General features: G+C 44.3%; 1 protein-coding gene across 3 annotated transcripts in view; it reads left to right on the forward strand.

The window, feature by feature from the left end:
• The window catches only part of LOC123978972 (transcription factor IIIB 90 kDa subunit-like), a 167183-nt gene extending 145515 nt beyond the window's left edge, over nt 1-21668 (forward strand). For all 3 annotated transcript variants that reach the window (XR_006827108.1, XM_046062638.1, XM_046062639.1), the window contains exons 17-19: nt 7261-7312; nt 16787-16958; nt 20207-21668. Coding sequence is in view for 2 of the 3 variants with exons in the window: in XM_046062638.1 (XP_045918594.1) it covers nt 7261-7312; nt 16787-16958; nt 20207-20244 (262 nt within the window). In the remaining variant the exon portion in view is untranslated. The remainder of the gene's footprint in view (nt 1-7260; nt 7313-16786; nt 16959-20206) is intronic.
• The last annotated feature ends 557 nt before the right edge of the window (nt 21669-22225 follow it).

Consider the following 22225-nt stretch of genomic DNA (forward strand, 5'->3'; position numbering starts at 1 on the left):
GGGGTCTGTGCTGGATGGACCGGCCAGAGGAGAAGAAAACACAATCAGTCTTTTTGGATGAATCTGCGTCGTCTCCTGCCAAGCTGCACACCGGCCCACAATGCACTGCAGCCTGAATAGACAACTCTGCTCAAATGAGTGTGTGCGATTGAATCTCTATCATGTGTTTGTATACAAGGTGGTGTGTGTACTGGAAAAGTATGGGGGGGGGTGTATTATGCCTGATTTAATTGTGCTGAAGGAGGCTGTGTTTCTGTGTGTGTTTGTGTTTCTGTGTGTGTTTGTCTGTGTGTGTTTGTCTGTGTGTGTGTTTCTGTGTGTGTGTGTTTCTGTGTGTGTTTGTCTGTGTGTATGTTTCTGTGTGTGTGTGTGTGTGTGTGTTTCTGTGTGTATGTTTCTGTGTTTTTGTGTGTGTGCCTCGGAGGATCAAGTACCCCAGCTGGAAAATCAAGTTGGAAGCTCAGATTATCATCATTTATTTACATCCGAGCTCATCGCAGAACTAATTTCATTCAACCCCCAGCTTGCAGATTATTCCTCCTCTCCATCTCATTCCTTCCTTCTCGTTATGTTATTGATTGGATTATTGCATGAACAATGAAAAGATTCCCTTTGCACTGGTTTGTCTCGGTGTATTCGTGCAGAGCTGGAACACGGAGGCAGTGATTGGAAATAGACGTTGATTTAAAGAACAATAAAGAAGGGGATGCAATCACCGGAGAGCGAGATTAAAAAACAAGAGCCTTGTAGAAACGTCTCACCTCGACGAGCAAAACAACAAAATGTCATGAAGACACACAAACACTGCAGAAGATGTAAATGAGAAGACGCACAACATGATGCACAACGATTATGAGATCTATAAAATCACAAGGGGGGTTATATTACAATGAATGTGGTAATGAGAGTGAGGATATGTGTGAGTGTGTTTTGACTATACGCAGCAGCAGCAGCTACTGCTTTCATTAGAGATTCTATGTGTAACAGACTCCAGAGTCTCTCAATAATTAGAAGTGGAAATATTTGTAATACAGTACAAGAGGAAGATCACTTTCCATTCTGGCTGACACGGTTTGGTCCAGTTTGTGTGTGTGGTGTCTGATTTGGATTTTAAATGAAGAAAAGTCAGTTGAACAGAATTGCAATTAAAATCTGTCCCCGATAAGATCATTGTAAAATTTATGGTTTATGGAAAAGATTAGTTTAGATTCATCAACAGAGGCCTTTTTATGTTTTTAATGAAAGACAAGTCTCGTCAAAACATCAGGCTGTGTGAGGCTGTACGTGATCACAGCTTTGCTTTGAGCTAAATGCTAACATCAACACGCTAACATGCTCACAGCGGCGCTGGGGGGATCACCAGAGTGACTGCAGTTCATCCTGAAAGCGACATGAATGTGTGGCTAATTTCACTCCAGTAGTTGTAAAGAGATTTCACTCCAGAGATATCGGACTCACGGTGGCAGAAATGGATGATAAATGGACTGCAGTTACTGCGTGTAGCGCCTTTCTTGTCTCACCACCCTCCAAAGCGCTTTGCACCCCTTTCACAAACTGGTGGCGGAGGCTTCAACGCAAGCCGCCACCTGCTCACCAGAAAGAAATTTGGGAGCAATTTGGGGTTCAGAATCCAGGGACACTTTGCCATGCGGGTTGGGGAAGCCGGGAATAAATAGGCAACCCGGTCTACCTCTAAACCACAGCCGCCTCGTCAGGGGATCTCCAAAGTCAGGATCCTTCATCCTCTAGGGAACCGTTTGTACCTCAGTTCAAGGCAACACATCCAATCAATCACAGCTTGCTGAAAATGGCTTTTATTTTACTCTTTTAACCCTCATTATTCTCTGTAATGATCCTTTGAGGCTCGCTGATGTTCCCTGTCGCTCTGACCTCTGACCCCCCTCACTATTGACCGCTGAGGACCAACAATAGATTCTGTTGCAGTTAATGAAGTAGCTCCATGTGAGGCTGGAGACGCGTTTAACAATAGTTGGTTAGAACCCGTAGCACATTTGTCCTCTTTACACTTACAACTCATTAATGGATTAACACAGATGAAACTCGGCGTACCACACACCGCTGTTCTCACTGTGAACCCCGCAGTGGCCACGCGTCGTAAATATCAAGCCTGTTTAAAACCAGCAGTTTCAGGGACAGCAGAGCGCCAGCCTCCTTTTGTGTTCGTAAATGGGCGAGTGGATTTACAAGGTTGTTTATTAGTGATTATGCAGCACAAGGCTGCATAACAAAAGGAAATTTGTAGTTCCTTCATGCTACACAACACGTAGTTAATAAAACTGTATGTACAGTTATTTATATACAGACACGTATCCACCCCGAAAATTCCACAGTGCATTTTTTGAATTTGCATCCGGGGTGAATGTAAACAGCAGCAGCGAGATGACGATATGAAAGTTTCATCTTCACAACAAACAGTCTGACATTTGGGAAACAGAGTCCATCTTGACTGCGTTGGAGCACCAAAAACACAGAGTCCACCTCCTCATCTTGGCGGAGTCTTGCGCTCACAGCTCGGAACACGGACCACCTGCCGAGTGCTTGATCCGGGATGTTGGTGGGGCAGGTCTCTAACGATGTGGACACCGTCTCTGAACTCCGTTGTCTGGTCAACATGAGTCCCATTTGGTCCAGACTGGATCTTTAGGAGCAGAATTAAGTCCTAGCTGGGCCAGCTTGGCGCCTGGTCCGGTTGTTCGAGCCGGGTGGATCTCCGCTCTTTAATCCAAAAAACCCCGTCTTCATCTTCCAATGACTTTGACTTTTTACGTCAGAGGTAACACATGTTTTGACAATAAAGTTGGAAAAAAAAAAGATAAAAAAAAACAAAAGTGTAGGGACGTTTTGAAGGAGCTGCTTCCGCAAGCGCGACCGGGTGCCTTGTCCAAACAGTGAAAAATGTCCACATGCTTTCTTGTTTTGTCCGACCGAGTCTGAAATGCAAAAATATTCAGTTACAACGATGCACAACTGAGGAAAAATGCGTCGTCTGTAAATGTACTTGATGTCTTTTAATGATTTACTTCCTGTTTGGAGGTGTTCATCTGACAGGAAGTGAAGGTGAAACAGTTTGTATTGATTATTGATCCACATGTGATTGGACTCACATGCACGTCAAAGATCTTTTGATGGGACTTTAATCAGATTCTCAGATTTGCTTCCTTCCACACTTTGCTCATTTCCTACTTCCACTTTTTTTCTCCTTCCCTCCTCGTGCCCTGCTTCCTTCCTACAATTGTTCCTTCCCTTCTGTCACTTGCCCTGTCTCTTTGTAACCTCCCTCCTCGCCTCCTTCTCCGCCCCTCTTTTCTTGTGCCATATTCCCCTCTCGGTGCCACGAGTCCGTCTCCTAATTCGTCTGCCTCGTTTGTTCCCTCCATCCCTTGGCCATCCTTCTCTTCTTCACCCTCTGCATATCCCTTTCTCTCATCCTCCCTCTCTGTACCCTCCATCCTTTCCTCCCTCCCCGGTGTCCGGGTCAGGGCCCAGGGGAGCGAGTGTAGTGTAGCACATGCTGAGATTTTCTAATGAGCTTTGAGAAAGGAGGGGGTAACGTTGGGGGTGAAGATTTGGTGTTACCCCCCTCCCCCCTTCCTTTCCCTCCTTTACCCTGGTTAAAGCAGATTAATTAAAAGCTCACTCTCTTTTTTTATCAGCAAGAGTTGAGCACTTACTGTAAGCCTCCAGGGAGGGCTCAGCGCCGGGCCGGGTGGGCAGGGAAGGGAAAGGGGCGGGGAGCCTCCGGGAGCTATGCTAATTCCAGCCAGTGGGCTGGTGGGACGGCTGCTGAGGAAGTTCTGCCGGCGGTACGTTCATCTCTGATTATCTCAGACTGTCGAGGAAGAGATTGTGCTCGCAGACAGACGGTCTGGCTGTCACTCACAGTTCGGGCTGGATTCACATTCACACAGTTTCTTCTCTCGTTCTCGTTAGTTGGCTGTTAATCTGAGCTGGCCGCCTGAAGCCAAGCGAGACTCGAAGCCCCAGACGTAGTAATCGAAATCAAATCCTCACCCTATGTTGTGTCAACAGTAAACCCTGTAATAAAGGATGTAATGAATATATTTTGTAGTACAGGCTGCAAGGAGCCCTCACAGAATGTTCATAATACCCAGCTGTGCAGATGTGACTATTAATAATTATTATGATCATTGATCATGATTTTATCCCTCGAAGCTTGTTGTGATCACCAAGTTTCTTTTTGCGGTTGCAACTTCCCCTCCTGTATGAACATGATTGGGGGCAGTTTTTACTCTTTGTTGACAGAAAGGAGCACAAAGGAGGCTCTGCTTTTATTTATTTATTTATTTTTTTGAAGTCATGCTAGCATCCTGGCTCTAAGGTTGGCAAAGTTGGCTGGTCCACCACTTTGGTCTGGTCTGAAATATGACAGCGTCTGTTGGATGGATTGGCATTTTTGCACAGATCTCCTCGGTGCCCAGCGGGTGAATCTGAGTAACTCTGGTGATCCAAAACAAAATTCCCGTCAGCCTCAGCTGGATCTCTGCGTTTATTGCTAATGAGCGAATGTTACGCAGTATGGTTTGAATATGGGGATGACGGCATGCGTTTTCAGACATTCATAGTGTTGTAAATAGGGATGGATATCGCTACTAGGCCAGAGTGAAATTTGAAGCAAAATGATATTATTGCTATTAAATGTACTTAAAACATTACAATAAATTGTTTTCTAAACTTACAAAGTTGCTTATTTATAATGCAACGTAAATCTTATCACTGCTCACTCTTAATCATTCAACTTAAACCTCCACGTCAGGCTGCTCACTTTATACTATCGGCCTCTTCTGGCCTCCTGGTTCTGACAGAGTCCTGGTTCTGACAGAGTCCTGGTCCACAGCATCACAGCTTTTGTGGGATCAACATTTTTTACACAGCCCATGGATTTGTCCTTGATCTCTGGGGAGGACCGGCAGCTAAAAGCTAAAACACTCCTAGTACAACTAATTTTGTAATCAGCTCCAAACACTAGCAGCTTTCACGCTGCCTTATTTCACGGGTGTATTGCGCCAATCTGCCGGCTCGCTGCACTTTATGAAAGGCACGGAGCAGGTTTTATCCGTCTCTGAGCGGGAAAGTTTGTTGACAGACACGAGACAGAAAGACAGAATGATCCGTTTGTGAAAAGCCACAGCCGACATGCCGCGGCACGCACGCCACTGCTTCCTGTAAAGCCGGGCCGCTCTGTGAAAGCACACATGGTTGCGGGATAAAGGCATTTTCACACGTGATGGAGCTGCAAACTTTAGTTCAGTGTGAATAAGCGAATGCGACATAAATTCGGATATTCTTTCTGCGCGGATTTCCGTCTGAAGCTACACTGTCACTCTCCCCTCCCGACTCCTGTCCCCCAACGCCATCCAAATCTACACCAATCAAACACAAGTAGCATAAAAAGAACATAAACAACAACCAACGAACGCCTCTAATCTGTGTGTTACACGATTTTAGATCCCTTGGTACATCGGGGACCAATTTAAGTGCCGGTCTGCTGCTAATTGCCGTCAAATAGAAATTATATGCCGAATACATTTACCCGCCAATGTGGCGGGAAGCCCTCAAACATTTGGTCGCCAAACGGAAAATGGTGGTGGCAGGTGTTAATTTCCTTCCTTGGTTGACACAATAGAGCCAAAGGATGTCATTAACATCATGAGGCTCTGTAGTTCACTGCCAGCCTCTTCAGGTCCCGTACGTCTTGTACTGTGTCGCTGGCTTCAGGCAACAAACTCCAAAACAGAGAAGTGGAAATAAAGGACAAGAAGCGGGTGTGAATGAAGCTGAGCAGAAACAGACACGGTGTCCTCACGGCTGAGGGGAACAGTGAAATGTAATCTGAGCAGTCCGCAGAGTGAAAGACTTTATTGTCGTCTGATGTCTGGAAATGAAAATCATTACTCTCGGGCTTTGAGAGGTTCATAAAATCTGCTTATTTAATTCTGTTGTCGACTCACTTTCTACAGGGTCATGAAACCGAGGCATTATTTAAAACAGGGACAGTTAGGGGATTTCATGTGTTCTAATGTTATCCCTGTGTTTGGAGAGAAACGCTTCTTTTGGTTCCCAGGACTTCTCCCTCTTTGGATATTTTAGTGGTTAAATTTAGTTAGTGTTGTTCTTCTCTGTCCAGCAGTGCTTAGACTATCCAGACCTCCCTCTGCTCATGGTGGCGGTTGATTAACAACCTTAAGTAATGATAATATTCCCACTAAGTGTTGTTTGGAGAATCAGCGCTAGTGTCAGGAGGATCCATCTCACATTGTGTTCTGGCCACATGAACATGTTTGTCTGCTGTGTGCATGAAACAGTCAGTGAGATTCAAAATTATTCAACTAAAACTGTCCTGTTTTTTAACAAGCGTGTGATTCAGTAAATAAGGACTGCAGCGAGAAATGCTTACTGGAAAAGTGTTATGAAAATGTGTTCAGATGTAGCTTGTTGATATCTTGACATGTGGCTCTCCCCTACATGACAGCCCCCTTTTTAGCATCATGCACCCCCCCTCCAATTTCTTCTTCTCGTCTTCCTCTTTGCTCCAATAAGGTGATTCTGGCCCTGGTAAATACTTGGTATTGAACTGATTGCGCACGCTGAGTTGATGCCGCCAAAGCAACAACTCACCTCTCACGTGATTTCAGCACGAGACTTGAGTGAGACTTCAGTTTCCTCCCTCGTAGGGATCCTTTCCATGATGAGACACCTGGTGTAACAGTCTGAGCAACAGCTCTTTTTGTAGACGCCATTTTGACAGGTGCTATTGTATTGAAGAAATGCGTTGCAGCCGGTTCAGCTGCTGGCCGAAACATCTACTGCACAGATACAAAACTTTTGGACCTACGAGTCATTTTGACACCAAAATATGTAAAAATACGTTACCAAAAAAACATTCTTTATAACATGAAGATGATTTGAAGATGAACATGATTTGTTTTTTTAGGCACTCGACCATCAGACGGTTACCGTCATCCGTCGAAAGCAAACTGTTCTACCACTAGAACGTCTTTTAAAATAACACCCGAGTTCATAGATTAAATATATTTATAAAGAACAAAGATCTGAAATTCATCAACCTTCTTGGCTAATTTTCATGTTTCTGAATTTAAAATGCAACATGTAGAAGCTGTTAATGTGTGTAAAATAAAGAGTGAAGACGTGGAGGAGATATGGAATAATAAATGTAAAGTTTAGGCCTGTCTTGATGGTGAGCTGTGATTTGTGTTGCAGGTTGCAGCCGTTCATCAGCGGACAGCCACACAAGAAGCTCGCAGCAGAGCAGGTGAGCTGCCGTTCGTCTTCACCACATCTGCTCTGTGTCATTCTCTGCTTCGTGTTCCCGCTCACTCACTGAGACCTCTGTTCATCCTGCACTTAACAGACGTGCACACACAAACATGCACAATTACCAAGTCACCCAGAAAGACCCTCTGACAGATAAGCCCCCCCGCCCCCGCTCTCTAAAACACTTATTCTCTCACAGTGTAATCTGCCTCACCCCTTTACACAAACACTACAGTAGCCTTATTGTTCTGTTATTTACCACAAACAATATTTTCAAGGCAGCTAAAGAGAAGTCAACAAATGATGATTTGTACCATTTGGAAGTCTTTTCAGCAGCAGCTTTTACTGTGCAAACAAATGATCCTGACAACAAGCAGCAGCAGCAGATGAGCCAGTGAGCAGGTCAGAAAATCAAACACACTGACGGTATTGACGGTTTTGGGGCATTATGACGACATAGACCATGAGACACAGAAATTAGATTTTTAAAATGTGGTTCCCCCCCCATACGTGTGTGTGAGAGACCATTGTGAGCAATGTTTATGGCAATATTGGATTTACAGGATTTTTACATCAATGTGAGCAATTACATTGACTGGTCAACTATTTATTTCACAACATCAGCCAGAAACAACTTTCCTCTCTGGTTATTTTATCCATAAACTGAAAATCCTGTGTGTGTGTGTGTGTGTGTGTGTGTGTGTGGCTCCATTTAAAAAAACCAACATGAAGCGTCTCAGTATGGATCAGCTTCAAGGCTCTTCTCTGAGTCTGTTGGAGGGATGAACACCACTCCTCCACCAGATATCCCCTCATTAGATACACCACCTTCATTTAATCAGGTCGTCTCGCTGAGATCCAGAGAGCAGAGTACAGCAGAGTGTGTGGTGGTCTGTTGGAGATGGTTGTGGAGAATGTTGTCTCACAGGTGTGAAACTGGGTTCATCCTCCTGCACTCTGACTCTAAAGGCTGCGGCATTTTATTCTCCCCATTTTCAGACTCACCAAACCGTTCACCATGGTGCTCGGAGGCATCGGCATGTGAGATGCTCTGGCCGTTATCTGAGACTTCATCACAGCCTATAAAATGGACTAAAACTAACACATGAGGATTTACAGTGGGGAGAACAAGTATTTGATACACTGCTGATTTTACAGGTTGTCCTACTTCCAAAGCATGTAGAGGTCTGTAATTTTTATCATAGGTACTCTTCAACTGTGAGAGACGGAATCTAAAAAAAAATCCAGAAAATCATTGTATGATTTTTAAATAATTTCATTTTATTGCATGACAGAAGTATTTGATACATCAGAAAAGCAGAACTTAAAACCTGCAAAATCAGCAGTGTATCAAATACTTGTTCTCCCCACTGTATTTCCCTTAAAGTCTTAAAGAATAAAGGCTGGGGTTTATTTACAGATCCCTTTAAAAAGGCCGGACGTGTTCGCCTCTCAGTACCCTTCAACTTCCTCACCATCGGGTCCCTTGGATCTTAAAAACAGAAATAAATAGTGCATTTTTTGGGGACTATTTTCAGCGGCGGATGAGTCCACGTGTTGCTCTAGTGAGTATTCGGGGCAGCAGGACGGTGTGTGGGACTGAGTCAGAATAAACTACTGTGTGTGTGTGTGTTCGTGGTGAAGAAGGAACATGTCACCCACTGCAGCAGAGAGGCTCACTGGTGGGTTTTAGTAGTTTCTGGATAACGATGGAGCTCTATGGCTCAGAGGAAGAAGAGATTTTGATCTTTTTTACAGGAAAATAAACAATATCAGCACGCTTATCATTTAACTATTTAAAAACACAAACCCAGAGGGTTTCTGCGGCCACGTAACGAAGCTGTGACTGAAACAGACAGCACCTGGAGACATTAGAAGCTGATTGCTCAGATCTCCTGCAGAGCGGATGGCCATAAATAAATCTCGCTTCGTCTATGTTTGCCCTTCCCTTATTACTCCTCCTCCACCCTGCTTCCCCCTCCGGGGCGTTCATTTCTCCTTAAGGACTCTGACGGGGTCTTAAAATAAATACGACCTCAAACTCGAACATAAAAATGTCTTAAACAGCACTTTTAGAAGTCTTTTTACCGCCCTGCAGTGATTGGCTTCTGTTGGCCCGTCGCCGGCTTTTAGATGAATCCACAAAGAGCCAGGTTGGTGGTACGGCATGTGTTCTGTCTGCTTTACTGAACCCAGTTAGACTTCATGTCTTTGAACAGTTAATTTCCAGATGTCGTCATTCTGTCCATTTATAGCTTCACAGCGTTACCAGCCATCTTCAGGAGGAAATATGCTGGTTTCCCCAACTTTGTTTCTTAATTTGATTTTAAATTGGACCCAAATTCAATCACAGGTAGCTTTACATCATCATCAAAGTCTTACATTTTTGATTTCTGGACTTCATATACGCTCTGTACTGCTCTTTATTCCTCCATATCTCACTTTACACATTCCCTTCCTGCTTTACACCACCGCTGCTGCCTCTCGTTCCTTAAGATTTACTTCTCTCCTTTCATCACTTCATCCACGTTCCCCTTCGTCACTCCATAAACGAAGCAAAGTGGCAGGAGACCTTCTGGTAGTCTGAAGTTTGGGAAGATAAAGTCCTGTTCGTTTTCAGTATAGACGAAGTCAACGTGACTGATGTTCGGAGCACTTTAAGGCTCGAATGGACAGAAAACACTCATCAGTGCATGAGATGAACAACAGTGTTAGGAAACACCAGGTCCTTGGATAAAAAGCCAAAGTTACAAGCCTTTGGACAGAAGTCAGCTACGACTCCCAAGGTGCATTTCAGTAAAAACATCCAAAACATTACACATTATGTAAAATATGTTATGTGACCGTGCAGTTTAAATTGTCATTCAGCAACTGAAATGTATTTTGTCCTCAGAAGAACTGTTTTCGTGTTTGACTGGCCTCTTTCCCATCATAACAGCAGCTGAGACTCATGGGTGTTGTAGTTTTTGGAGCCATCTGCCACACAAACCAGTGGAGAACAATACTTTGAGCGAGTACCACCCAGCAGGACGCTGTTGCTCTCACGGGGGGGGCCTAGTCTGTCCCCTGTCGGCCTGCCGCTCAATGTATGAAATAAATGTCATGGATCAGGAGTTTGTGGAAGTTTTATTGTTGGAGCATCTGGGAACAACGCAGAAAAATTACAACTTTAATTTTTATAGTTTTACAATGTCAACATATAACAGTTTATTTAGGATTTTGTAGATAATGGGGGGGGAGGGGGGTTAATCATGAATTCATTTGCATGCATTACTTCACTTTCTAACACAGGTTGCTCTGTAGTGTCATTAAATTATCGAGGAGACTCGTGTGTTTTTAAGTTGAGGAAGGATATCACTAAAAGATTAAATGGGATTTTACTCTCTTCTTCCTGTTTCTCTCCTCCTCCCACATTTCTCCTCCATCTCTTTCCTGCAGCCGTTGTCCTTTACAATCCAAACCTCCCACTCCACAAATCTCTCCCTGCTTTCTCTTCTCCTCATCTCTGCTGCTGTCCTCTCTTTGCCGTCATTCTCCTTTTATATTTCCTCTCCTTCTCCACATTCCTTTCCCATCCCTCCATCTCTCCCCTCCTCCTCCTCCTCCTCTCTGTCTTTGTCTCCTGCTCCATCATGTGCTGTTGGCAGCTCTGAATGGAGGAGCTCGGGGAGCTCAGGCTCTGTCAACCAGGAAGAAAACATTGCCACGAGGGGCCGGGTCAACAAGGCTTGTTACTTAGCAACCCCCTCACCTCCCCTGGGAACTGGAGGCAAACAGCCGTCGCCATTGGCTGAGCCCGCTCCTCGCTGGCGGCTCCTGTTATGTAATGGTGCCATTTCATTTCAGCGACAGGACCAGATTGAAAAGAGATGTTTGTGCTTTGGGCGTCGCTTGCCAAGCTCTTTCTGTTCGTCGCTCAACAAAAACTGAATTCCTTCACCCTCGTCAGTGAACCAGCAATTAGTCTGTACATTTTTTCAAACAAGCCAAGGGAGGAAATGATCACTTTACAAGACAGAGAAGGAGTAACAGGCTGATTTCTGCCAGATGAAAGTGGCCCGGCTGTTCAGCGCTGCCCTCTCACCTCTTCTTCTACTCCCTTGAACCACATTCAGGCTGAGACTCCGGCTGCTGGACGGAGCAGACAGCAGCGCAGTTGGAGAAATGGGATTCTCAGAGAGGCTTAGAAATCTGAAAAGGCTGATGAGGTCGCGGGAGAGGGGCTTTGAACTGCAGACAGTCGCTCTGGCTTTGCAGCTATAGTCTGCTTATGCAAGCAGTGGTCTTGGCCATTGCTGGCTGGGTCTGTTGGAAGTTGGGTTGTCAAAGAAGAGGCCAGGCCAGCGGTAAACCACATGACGTGCAGCGTTTTCAGCTCATCCTGTGAAAACGCAGTGACCTCCCCGTTCACCCAGATAAAGCAGGTCCTAACAAGCTCTCAGTATTCAGTGCACAAAGTTAGTCCGCTTGTTCACATCAGCGTGAGAATAGACAAGCGGAATAAGAGCTGCTGAAGTTATCGGAGACTTCCAGGTGTTGCCATACTGGCATTTATTAGAGAATAAAGGCAAGACAAATGTATTGGTATAGCAGCTTTGAACAAGACAGTTTAAAGTCTTTATATCAGACAGAAAGGCATTAAGAACTAAAAGGCGATTTTGAAAAGACACATGAATAAGACTTCAAATATAATCAGAAATAGCATAAAATTCTCGCCTTTCGCCCGATGTCAGCTTGGGTTGGCTCCAGCCCCCCGTGACCCTGTGCGCAAGATAAGCGGTCGACGATGGATGGATGGTTGTCTTGCCGTTTAAAACAATTTTATCTTAAAATAACACCTTGTAAATAGGATGAATGATGTCTCCGCCCTTGCCACTCGTGAATCCCTGGCAGGAAATGGCGTAATGCTGTAATGGCACCAACACTGATCTTCACCGTGCAAGCTAAAATAAGCAGTAACAAGTACATAATGTACAATGTAAGTTCTTTGTAAAAAGCTCACCCGGTATTCTCAGTATGGATATCATGGCAGAGGCTGCGAAGAGACCAAAGTAGATGTCCGAGGAAGAGAAAAAGAGATCGGACTGGCTTTTGGTGTGAGCTCAAACAGCTTAAAGGATCTTGTGGTGTTGCTCTCGCTTGATATTTGGCTGTTAGCAAAGTTGTTGATTCCAGCAAAATCAGCCAGAGGTTACACACAGACTGAGGTTTGGCCACTAGCTATAAATGTGGAGCTGACGTCGGTAAACTTACTAAATAACACACTTAGACATCAGTAACGTTACTGTAAGTGCTCCTTCGTCAGTTGCTGTCCAGCTTTGTTGGCTAGCTCGCCACCTAAGTTTTAAGCAACACTATGTTGCTGCTGGTGTCGAGCCGGAGCCATGCAAGCGGGCAACATAACCGGGCTTAGTAGCCTCTATGTATGTAACGTTACGGAGGATGATAACGGAAGAAGCTAAGGATATAAGAGAGTCCGAGAAAGAGGCTGCAGGACAGACGGCGAGCTGGCCTTCTTTCTGATGGACCAGTCAGTAATACAGCCGTCTTGAGTTGTCGCACTGGCTGGAGGTTTTAGATGTTAGCGTAGTTGTTGACTTGCTTGTTTTGATCATAATGTAATCGTAACAAATACACAGGCACAGCTGTCCTTATTTACGACAGCGGTGAATTAGAATCGTAGGGGCGCCACATCTTGCATAACGGATAGGAGCATTAATCCAGACTCTGGTTTGCTCTCAGGTAATTTTGTTCTGCCAGTTGATCCATGCATGAGTTACTGGAGGCTATCAGATGTCAACATCCAGACGCCCATAAAACCTCAGAGCGCTTGTTTCCTGTAGTTGGTTGGAGTTGCGTTCTCACTCCTAACGAGCATTTCTCTCATTAAACTGCAGAGTGTTCACACTTGTATCTGCTTCTAACACGCAACGGGATATTTGTAGTGCAACAGTATCTCCGTGTAAAGACGAACAGTATTGTTTCATAGCTCACACCAGCACCAAAGCATCTTGCTTGTCCTTGTCCACAGCTTTATCTCCTCTCACAGACCCTTCATCCTGACCCATTTAACAGCTCTCACCTCCTAATTAGTCTGGAGCACCGTGTTTATGCTGTTAGGTTTTCTTTTTAATTATTTTTCTCATGTTTTCGCATTGACTCCTGTGTTCACGGCAGCTAATGAGGCGTCCAGCTGAGAGGAAAGGGGGACCGGCATCACTGCGTTTTTGTGCTGGGTGTTCTATGCTTTTGATAGTTGTGTTGTACAATCATTGGGTATTTTTAACAGAATCTGACGACAGGAAAACAGGACTAAAAGTGGGAAGGAATGAAGGAGCCAAAAGGAGAATCAAATAAAGGAACCAGGGAAGGAGAGAAGGATGTGGGTAGAATAAAAGAGAGGCAAAATAAGGGAAACATCAAATAATAGAAAGGTGGGAGGAAAGGGAGGAGGAGGAAATGAAAGGCAAATTGGAGGAAGAGATGGCAGCAGGAGGAAGGCCCCAGCAGGGACTCCAACAGGCTGTTGCTGAGAACTGAAATATCTCTCCGTCACACTGTGGACCCTCCACCTGCCTCTCCTCCAGCTTTATAATTAGCCCTAGCTGAAAGGAAAGTGATAACATGCAGGTTTCCTTTTAGTCGCAGTGGAAAAAAACAGAGATGTGTTTCCTCTGCAGAAATGGAGACTTGTTTGAGTCTGAAGCTCAACAGCTTTTAGACCGAAAGCAAGGTGGGATGTCTCGTTTTAGATATCTTGTTAGTTTGTCTAAAGCAGGTAGAAGAGGAGGGAAATCTTCCACACCGGTCCTCCCTGGTGGGGATCGTTTGTTTGCCTTTGATATCTGTACAGTTAATCACTAAGCAAAATGAATAAAGCTCAGACTGAAGGTGAGAAGTGGCTCTTCAGAATCAGATCACCGGACGGTTTTGTTTGTGCTACAGCAGCACAGGTTTAAAAACAGCAGTACGTATACATGGAACTGAGGTGGCGGTACAGCATTGGAGCCATACTGAGACGTGATACGGTGTCTTATACCGTGGTCACGTTAAAAAAAATTATTAGTTGATTGCTGAGAATTCACAACACGGTGACATCGCTAATGGAGGGGCCAATGTGGCAAGAAAACACGAGCAGTCAGACAGGTTGAATAGGAACCTCCGGGGTTAGCCGAACTTGTTTTTGAAGCGGAAACAAAGGCGAGTGGAGAATCGTTACTCAGACATCCCTCAGTTTACAGCAAAGTCTCTTATAGGCAAGTCCTTCCACTCGGCAGCCATCTTGGCAACGCCTCCGGGCAGCTGTTTTGGACTAACAAGACCAGGCCGCTCTCTGAATGAACGTGGATAGAGCCAGAACTGCACTTTCACAGGTCACCGGGACATAAAACCTACATGAATAGAATCGGCAGCAAAATCTAATGGAAAATCACTGAAAGTTTGATAACTTTGCCCCAAAGTAAGGTTTAAAAAGCGTTTTTCCCGACTAGTTATACTTCTACTGTGCACGCGTCACCACTACCACGCATGCGCAGTAGAAGTATAACAGATCGTTACTTCAGTGGAACAACACGATTGGCTGAAATATGTTTCCTGCTTTGGCTGTTTAAATGCAGGCGATCAGCAATGTAGCGGGAAGGGCGGGATAATCGCCATCTTTGCCGTTACGGGCCTTCCCCACAGCGTTGTATTGAGGATGTGACTGAGTGGCGTGTCTCCTCTATAAAATATCTCTGGTTTACAATCCCACTTCCTGCTTTGACCTTGTGTACTTGCTGTAGTTGTGTGAAGTGTGTGATTATTACCAACATTTTCAGTTTGATGTCCGGTTAAAGTGTTTTTAGATAATCTGCCTAAACTTTGTGCTGCTTGTTAGCTAACCAGCTAACCTGTGTCTGCTCGTCAGTGAGCATGTTCACCACATGGTCCACCAACATAAAAGCTCCGGTGCATCCTGTTTCTCGCCTCCGCGGGGACGGGTAACCCGGAGGTGAGGCGGAGAGCGTTTCAAACACGGTGTTGTCTACAGACCGACAGGTGAGCACAGACGAATGCTCCTGATGCTGACCCGGTGGATGGGGGTCAGACCTGGGCGAGATGCTCTGTAGCACAGAGAAAGTAAGAGGTCTCACTCTGCCACTTTTTCCCAGTACCACAAACTCACATTTCCCTTCTTCTTTGGATTAGGGAGACGAGACGCTACAGCGCCGTATTGCTGCCATACTGTTTATTATTTAAATTTTCTACATCGCCCAGTAGTGTACAGATATTCAGTTTTCCAGGTTGAGTTAAGTGCGCAGAGTAAAATCAATTTCTCCAGCTGCTCCCGGGTCTTTAAACAGCTTCCTCCTCGTGAGTAATTGTAGCGTAATGTCATTTTGTTTTAAGTTGTATTGAAATAAGGATCGCTCAGGAACCAGTGTTGAATTCAGTTGTATGCACCGCTAAAGCTAAAATCTTTTTGTTCCCGCAGTGATTAAGCTGATCTCTGCCTCGTCTCTTTTGCAACAGTGACTGAGGCTCATGGGTATCGTAGTGTTTAGTCATCCACCAAACCAACTCTGTTAAACTGCAGGTTTTAATAGCAACAGAACTCGTGCTAGTTAATCAGAGCGAACACGTAAAACTGTCCCCTTTAAAAGATGCACATTAGTTTTTTGTGTCCGTTTGGTGGAATTGTGTCCTTTTTGTGGGAAAATGTTCTAAACAATGAAGTGGAACATTCACACTTCCAGGTGAACTCTGCATTTTTACCTTTGACATTTGTTTTATCGTCTTTTCCACCACTGGAAAACTTTATTATCCCAGTTGTTGATCTTCTCTTGCTGCTGCCAACATCTCCTCCTGTTTCAGGCGACTTGGTTTCTGATCATAAAACGGCTCCATTTTTGTCTCCCAGCATGCATCTGGGAAGACTTCTGGTTACAGGCTCACATTAATCACCTGCGGTTGGTTGCCCACAGGAGGGAAAGTCATCACATTCATGCGTGAACATTTGACTGAAATGTAAAATTAAAAAAAAGGCTCTCTAATTACATTTTGGCCCCCACGCCCTCCCCTTCTATTTTTTTAACATGCTTTTTATGAACTCTGAAGGGCATTTCAGCCCAGAGGCTCTGGTTACTTTCTGTCCCTTTTACAGAACACAGGGTCCATGCAGAGCTTTAAAAGTGGAATCCTAAATTAGATAACAATGTAATATAAGATAATAAAGATTGTGGTCACGCTCTGATGCTGGCTTTAGTCATATGTGATGTTGCTGCAGATGAAATGTGTCCTCACTACCCTGTGTGCCCTACAGCTACCATGCTACTGTTTATTATTTTATCATTTTAAAGGAAGTGGGGCATATGAGATCAGATCTAGCTTAGATTTCCCCGGGGGGGTACCTGGTGTGTCACGCAGAGGAAAATATTAAAAATACGGAGCAACGCACGTCTGCTCCAACCAACAATATTTCCTGTTTGCTCAGATTGCCAATTCCAACCCCCTGCCGGTGCCTGTGGGAGACCCCGCCAGCGTAGTGGTGGTGGAGAGCGGGCCGGTCCACTACGACGACACTGCTGCTGCTGCTGCTGCTGAGGAGGAAGATGAGGAGGAAGAGGAGACTTGTGTCAGCGCCATGGAGATGTTGGGTGGCAACGGTCAGTTTAAACACACACAGTGTGAAACAGACTTCTGTCCATCACTCGTATGTTGTTGTTGTTAAAATGTATTATGTACACAAACAATTATGCAAAACATTATTCCAATAATCCCCAAACAGTAGCGCAGAAACCAACCCAGTGACACAACATGACAGATTTACCACAGACACAAAAGGAGCCGCTGAAGCTGCAGAATATTGTAATACACACTAACATCACACAGCCTGTCATCTCAGAGCTCCACTAAGTCATCTTATCTATATAAAAAGCAATTCCCCCCCAAAATAATCATAATGGTGATTATTTTCATTAGAATCTGTTGATTGATTTGATTGACTGGGCGGCATCAGCTCAGTCCATGGAGACTTGGCTTGGGAACCGGAGCGTGGACCCCTGCCAAAGGTCACCCTGACCAAGGCCAAGGGACCCCTTTCTGCTCCTCTGGCGTCGCACAGTGGCTGCCCACTGCTCCTGATGGGTAAAATGCAGAGAACTAACAACCCCCCCCTCTAATGCCTCTCAAAAGTGGAGTTCTTGCTACAATACAGGACAAAACAAACTAAAGATAAATGTATATCATGCAAAATGTAGACTTGGACATGGAAGGAGCAGCAAGATTTTTATATAATCAATTGAGTTTGTTTCTGGAAAAAAGACAGAATCAAAAAGTCGGCGGCACAGCAGTCAGGAAAAATGACTTTTAAAAAAAAAGGAAAAACTTAAAGCGGGAGTGCAGTGGTGGACAGTAACCAAGTACATTTACTCAAGTGCTGTAGGTATAAATCTGAGGTGCTTGTACTGTACTTTATTATTCTAATTTTTATTTATTTTTTTTTTTTAAAGGAAGTATAATAAGAGTTTTTTTTTTATAAAATACCTTTAATACTTCTAGTACATTTTCCTGTTTGTTAGGACGGCAGTGAGGATTTTGGTACTGGAAGCTTCTACAGATTATTTTATCAATTCATAGATGCATCGTTTTAAGAAGTGCTTTTGCTTGGCGGTAACGGGATCAGCTGTGTACGTTGATAGATGATGGATATTTATCGGTCCTTTCAGAAATTCATAGTGTGTCATAGAGCAAACATCAGACCAACAACCAGACCGCTGCTTTACCAACACAAACATCACTGCTGTACAAGTTATACTGAGGTGCAGCTCGCAGACACCCAGTTAACTCTGACTGTGACGTTACACCCAAACTCACGGCCCAACCACGAGAACAACAAACACACGTGTGTTTTACGGTGGACGGACTGTGACATTACAGAGTTGTTTCTTTCTTTAGCTTGAAATAATCCCAGACTTTGGACTCTTTCTTCTTCGTCCCTCGCTATTTTCTTACTCTTCCTCCATTTTGCAAACAGCTCCATCATAATCGCGTCGTGTTCACACGGCGTAAGCGCGATGTGCGACAGTAATAAATGTCCCTGCCAAACACTGTGCTGTATAGTTTTACTTGAGCAACATTTTCAATGCAGGACTTTTACTTGTAACAGTGAGGTATTAGTACTTTTACTTAAGTTAAGGATCTGAATACTTCCTCCACCACTGCTTTATTGTGGGACTTTTACATGTAAATGAACAATCAGAGGCAGAAGGTAACACTGGCAGAGCTTGGACAGCGGTGTTGTGTAATTTCTCTGTCAGAAGGGGAGAAACGGTTTAATTTGTTTTGTAGGGGCTGAAATAATTTTTAATTCAAAGAGAAACGGAGCTTTTCAGGCTCAGTGACTCGATGATTTGAACATTTGAGTTTAGCCGACACTAAAGGCAGCGCGCTGCTTTGTCACTTCTCATTCGGGCTCCGAGCGTCTGGGCTGTGAAATAGTAAGGATCCCGTTTTTTTAATGAATCTGCCGCTCTGGGTCACGGCTCGGCTTCAGCTCGGGCTCCTGGCCTGTTTTAATGAGCCCTCGGTAAGATTACGTTTCTCCACTTTACGCCTCTGGCTGTTAAACTTTAAGGTCCCTGACTCTGCCGCAATAAAAAATCCTGAACTGCTTAATTGATTCCTACAGGGAAAGGCTTTGTTTCTACTCTTTGCCCCCTGAACGGTGAGGTCAAAGGTCAGGGTCGGCCCCAGAGCAGCACCTCTGGAGGGCAGCTCAGCAGGACACTGGAGGTTAAACCGGAGTCAGTCGTTTGATGGACGGTGACACTTTTTACTAGTCTGACCTGTTGCTCTTCATGAAGTCCCACAACACAGAGCGTCTCTGTGGAAATTGAACGTGGTCACTTCTCTCTTGCGACACCGTGTTTCAACTCAGACGCACTCAGGAGCCGTCCAAAAAAACCAAAAACCTCTCAGTGTTTGAGTGTTCTATCAGTATTTTTTCAATAATGGGACCAAAAGCGCACTTTTACCTTTTTTATAACGGACAGTGTGATATCTTACCTCACTCGTAGGAAAAACATTCACAAATTAAACCAAACAGTGGGTCACCGTTGGTTTACCTCACTGCATGTCCCGACAGAACGCCACGGTTGAATTTCAGCGTTGTGTAACGTAAGGAGTTACCTGCTGAGCCCACACCCTCACACCGTACGTCCTCTTGCTACGGCGCGTTACGGCTCCATCACGAATCGCAGTCCACCAGACGCGGCTGCAGCGCGTCCAGAAGCGTTCTAGAAGCAGCGGTAGCAGGTCTGTTTTTGATGCAAGCGGCGTCGAGCAGCACAGAACAGATCGAAACCAGGCAGGAAGTCAGACACAGAATGCCAGAGAGATTCCCTGCGTCTTAACCACAAGAAAGACGGTTAAAACGGACACAAAAAGAAAACCTTTAACTATGAAGCCTTAATCACAGTAGAAGAAAAAAAAGCAAACTTGATTGATTACCAAATCAACAAAATCTAAACATGTCAGCAAAATCGGGCAAAACGCTCGAAACACACGAAAATGACAAATCAATAACTATCAGTAACGAGGGGCAGGCTACTGAAACGCTTCTGAGACGCTTCCAGAGGACTTTGACGCTGGGCTTTTTCCGCCCCCCCCCCCCCAAGCTGGCAAACACTGCGCTCAATCATCCTCTTGCCTCTGAGATGCTGCTTGAAGTTAATTATGTTGGATTAAAATGCCTTATTTCAGGGGCTATTTGGGATTTTATGGGGATGCATAGATGATAATTTAAACAAATAAAGCATTCTGTTTTTTAATTTAATAAACATGTTAAATAAATTCTGCCGTGATGGAGCGGCGCCAGTCTCTTATCCCTCCCTCTGCGTCTCTCACCCCCCAGATTACGGCTGTGATGGAGATTACGACGATGGATTCTAGCAGTGGTCCTGCCCCGGGTTATTATGTCCAACTAGTACGGACCACGTGGACTCCTTCAGTGTATCAAACGTTTACTACCAGAGACACACAATGGCTGCAGCTGCAGACGTGAGCTGGAGCAGGAATAAACGGGACACGTGTGCAAAAAAACAAGAAGTCAGAGGGTCAACTGGGAGGACGCTGACGGGGGTGCTGAAGTGAAAATGAGGGATAGATTATATTTATCAGAGGAGGTCACAGGCAGCCTGCAGTGACAATACTGCACAATCAAAGGTGGGAAATATTCCAGTACGCACTGGTTTGTTGATTCGCATGTTAGAAGACATTTAGGTTAAAACTGGGATAAACTTTAGACAAATAAGTTTCATAAAACCAAATAACTGTTGATTCAGCAGCATTTAAATGACTGATTTCACAAGTTTTCAGATTTAAACGCTGCTGAAACGGTTTTAAGCTAGCTGTCTTTATGTCCTGCAAAAATACCAAATCGCTGTTCACTGTGAAGCACTCGTCAGGAGACGAATGCAGAAGGAATTCATTTTCAGGAGAACAGCTGTCTGCGCTGGGTGAAACGTTTCCACCGAGGTTTTATTGCAGCGTAACGCAGCAAAAAGCAAAGCAGAACCAAACGTATTATCCTTTAACTTGCACTTTGCATTCCTGACACTCTAAAACTTCACAGCATGTGACTTCCACGCGTACTTCCTGATAATTAATTCTGCCTCAGATCTATTATACTGTGTACTGAAAAACAAGCATCTAACAATCAGGTAGCGTGAGATCAATCAGCAAAGTGCAGAAAGTATTTTCCTGTCACTTCTGCTTCAGATGAGGTTGATCTGCAAACAGCCTCACGGCTCTGATCAGTATTTATTAATGCCTTAGGTGATTAGTGATCCGACACGCGCTGTCTGCTCTTAAGCCAAAGTATTACGAGGTGGCCTTCGAACAATGTGTGCCAGTGTTTGCTGAGATGCTATTAAATCCAGAAATAGTGAGATTTTAATTCCAGATCAATGTCGAATGGTTTGATTAGTTTTATGTTGCTATTAATTGGCTCTGGGCTTTCCTTAATGAGTGTTTTTTTTTGTTTTGTGTGTTAATTTATGAGATTGTGTCATTTGATGGTTAAATATGCCTCACGATGTCCTGCCACAGGCCGCGCAGGTGTTTAAAGGTGCCAGATGGATGAGGGAGCCCATTCGGAGCATAGATTTATTTTGTATTTAAGCTTTTATGATTTTTGTGTTGGGGGAAAAAATGACTTTGGGAGGTGAAACAGAATGTGGCCTTTTCACTGTGTCCACACAACAGTATTTAAGAAGGGGGCCGGTTGCCTCTGTGCTGCTGCTACAAGTGAAATGTTACATCTGCATATTGTTGTGTGCATTTGCTGCTACACTAAAGATTTCACTAAATGACAACATTTTTGTTTGTTTCCTCCTTTTAATGTTTGAACATGAAGTCTGTTATTTTCCCCTGACCTTTGAGTACTGACCGCTCTCATGGTGGAGCCCAAAATCAGAGCTAAAAGAGAGCAAAGACTGGACTCACGATCCTCTGGCGACAACACGACTCCACATGAACCATCATGTTGCTCTAAATCAAGATTTTAAAAAAAAAGTGAGGTGTTTCTGCAAGTGCTCAGTGCCCATAACCATACTACCACACTATTTAGTCTACCAGAAAAAGATTTAGTATGGCCCTATACATAGTATGTCAGATGCAGTGATGGGAGTAACTCGTTACAAAAGAAAAGCAGTTACAGTAATGGATTGCTTTTTGCTGCTAATATGACACGTTACAAAAACAAATGGGTAAGATTTTACCCATTACAATCTCAATAACGCATTTTAACCTGAAATTAAGAGCGGTTTTGTTTATTTAATGATTCACCAACACAGAAACATTTTGGCAGCAGAGAAACAAAACGAATCCCTGGTCAAATGCAGTGTGCCTAAAATACCAACATGTCCTACTG

This window comes from Micropterus dolomieu, linkage group LG11 (assembly GCF_021292245.1).
Source record: "Micropterus dolomieu isolate WLL.071019.BEF.003 ecotype Adirondacks linkage group LG11, ASM2129224v1, whole genome shotgun sequence".
NCBI lineage: Eukaryota > Metazoa > Chordata > Actinopteri > Centrarchiformes > Centrarchidae > Micropterus > Micropterus dolomieu.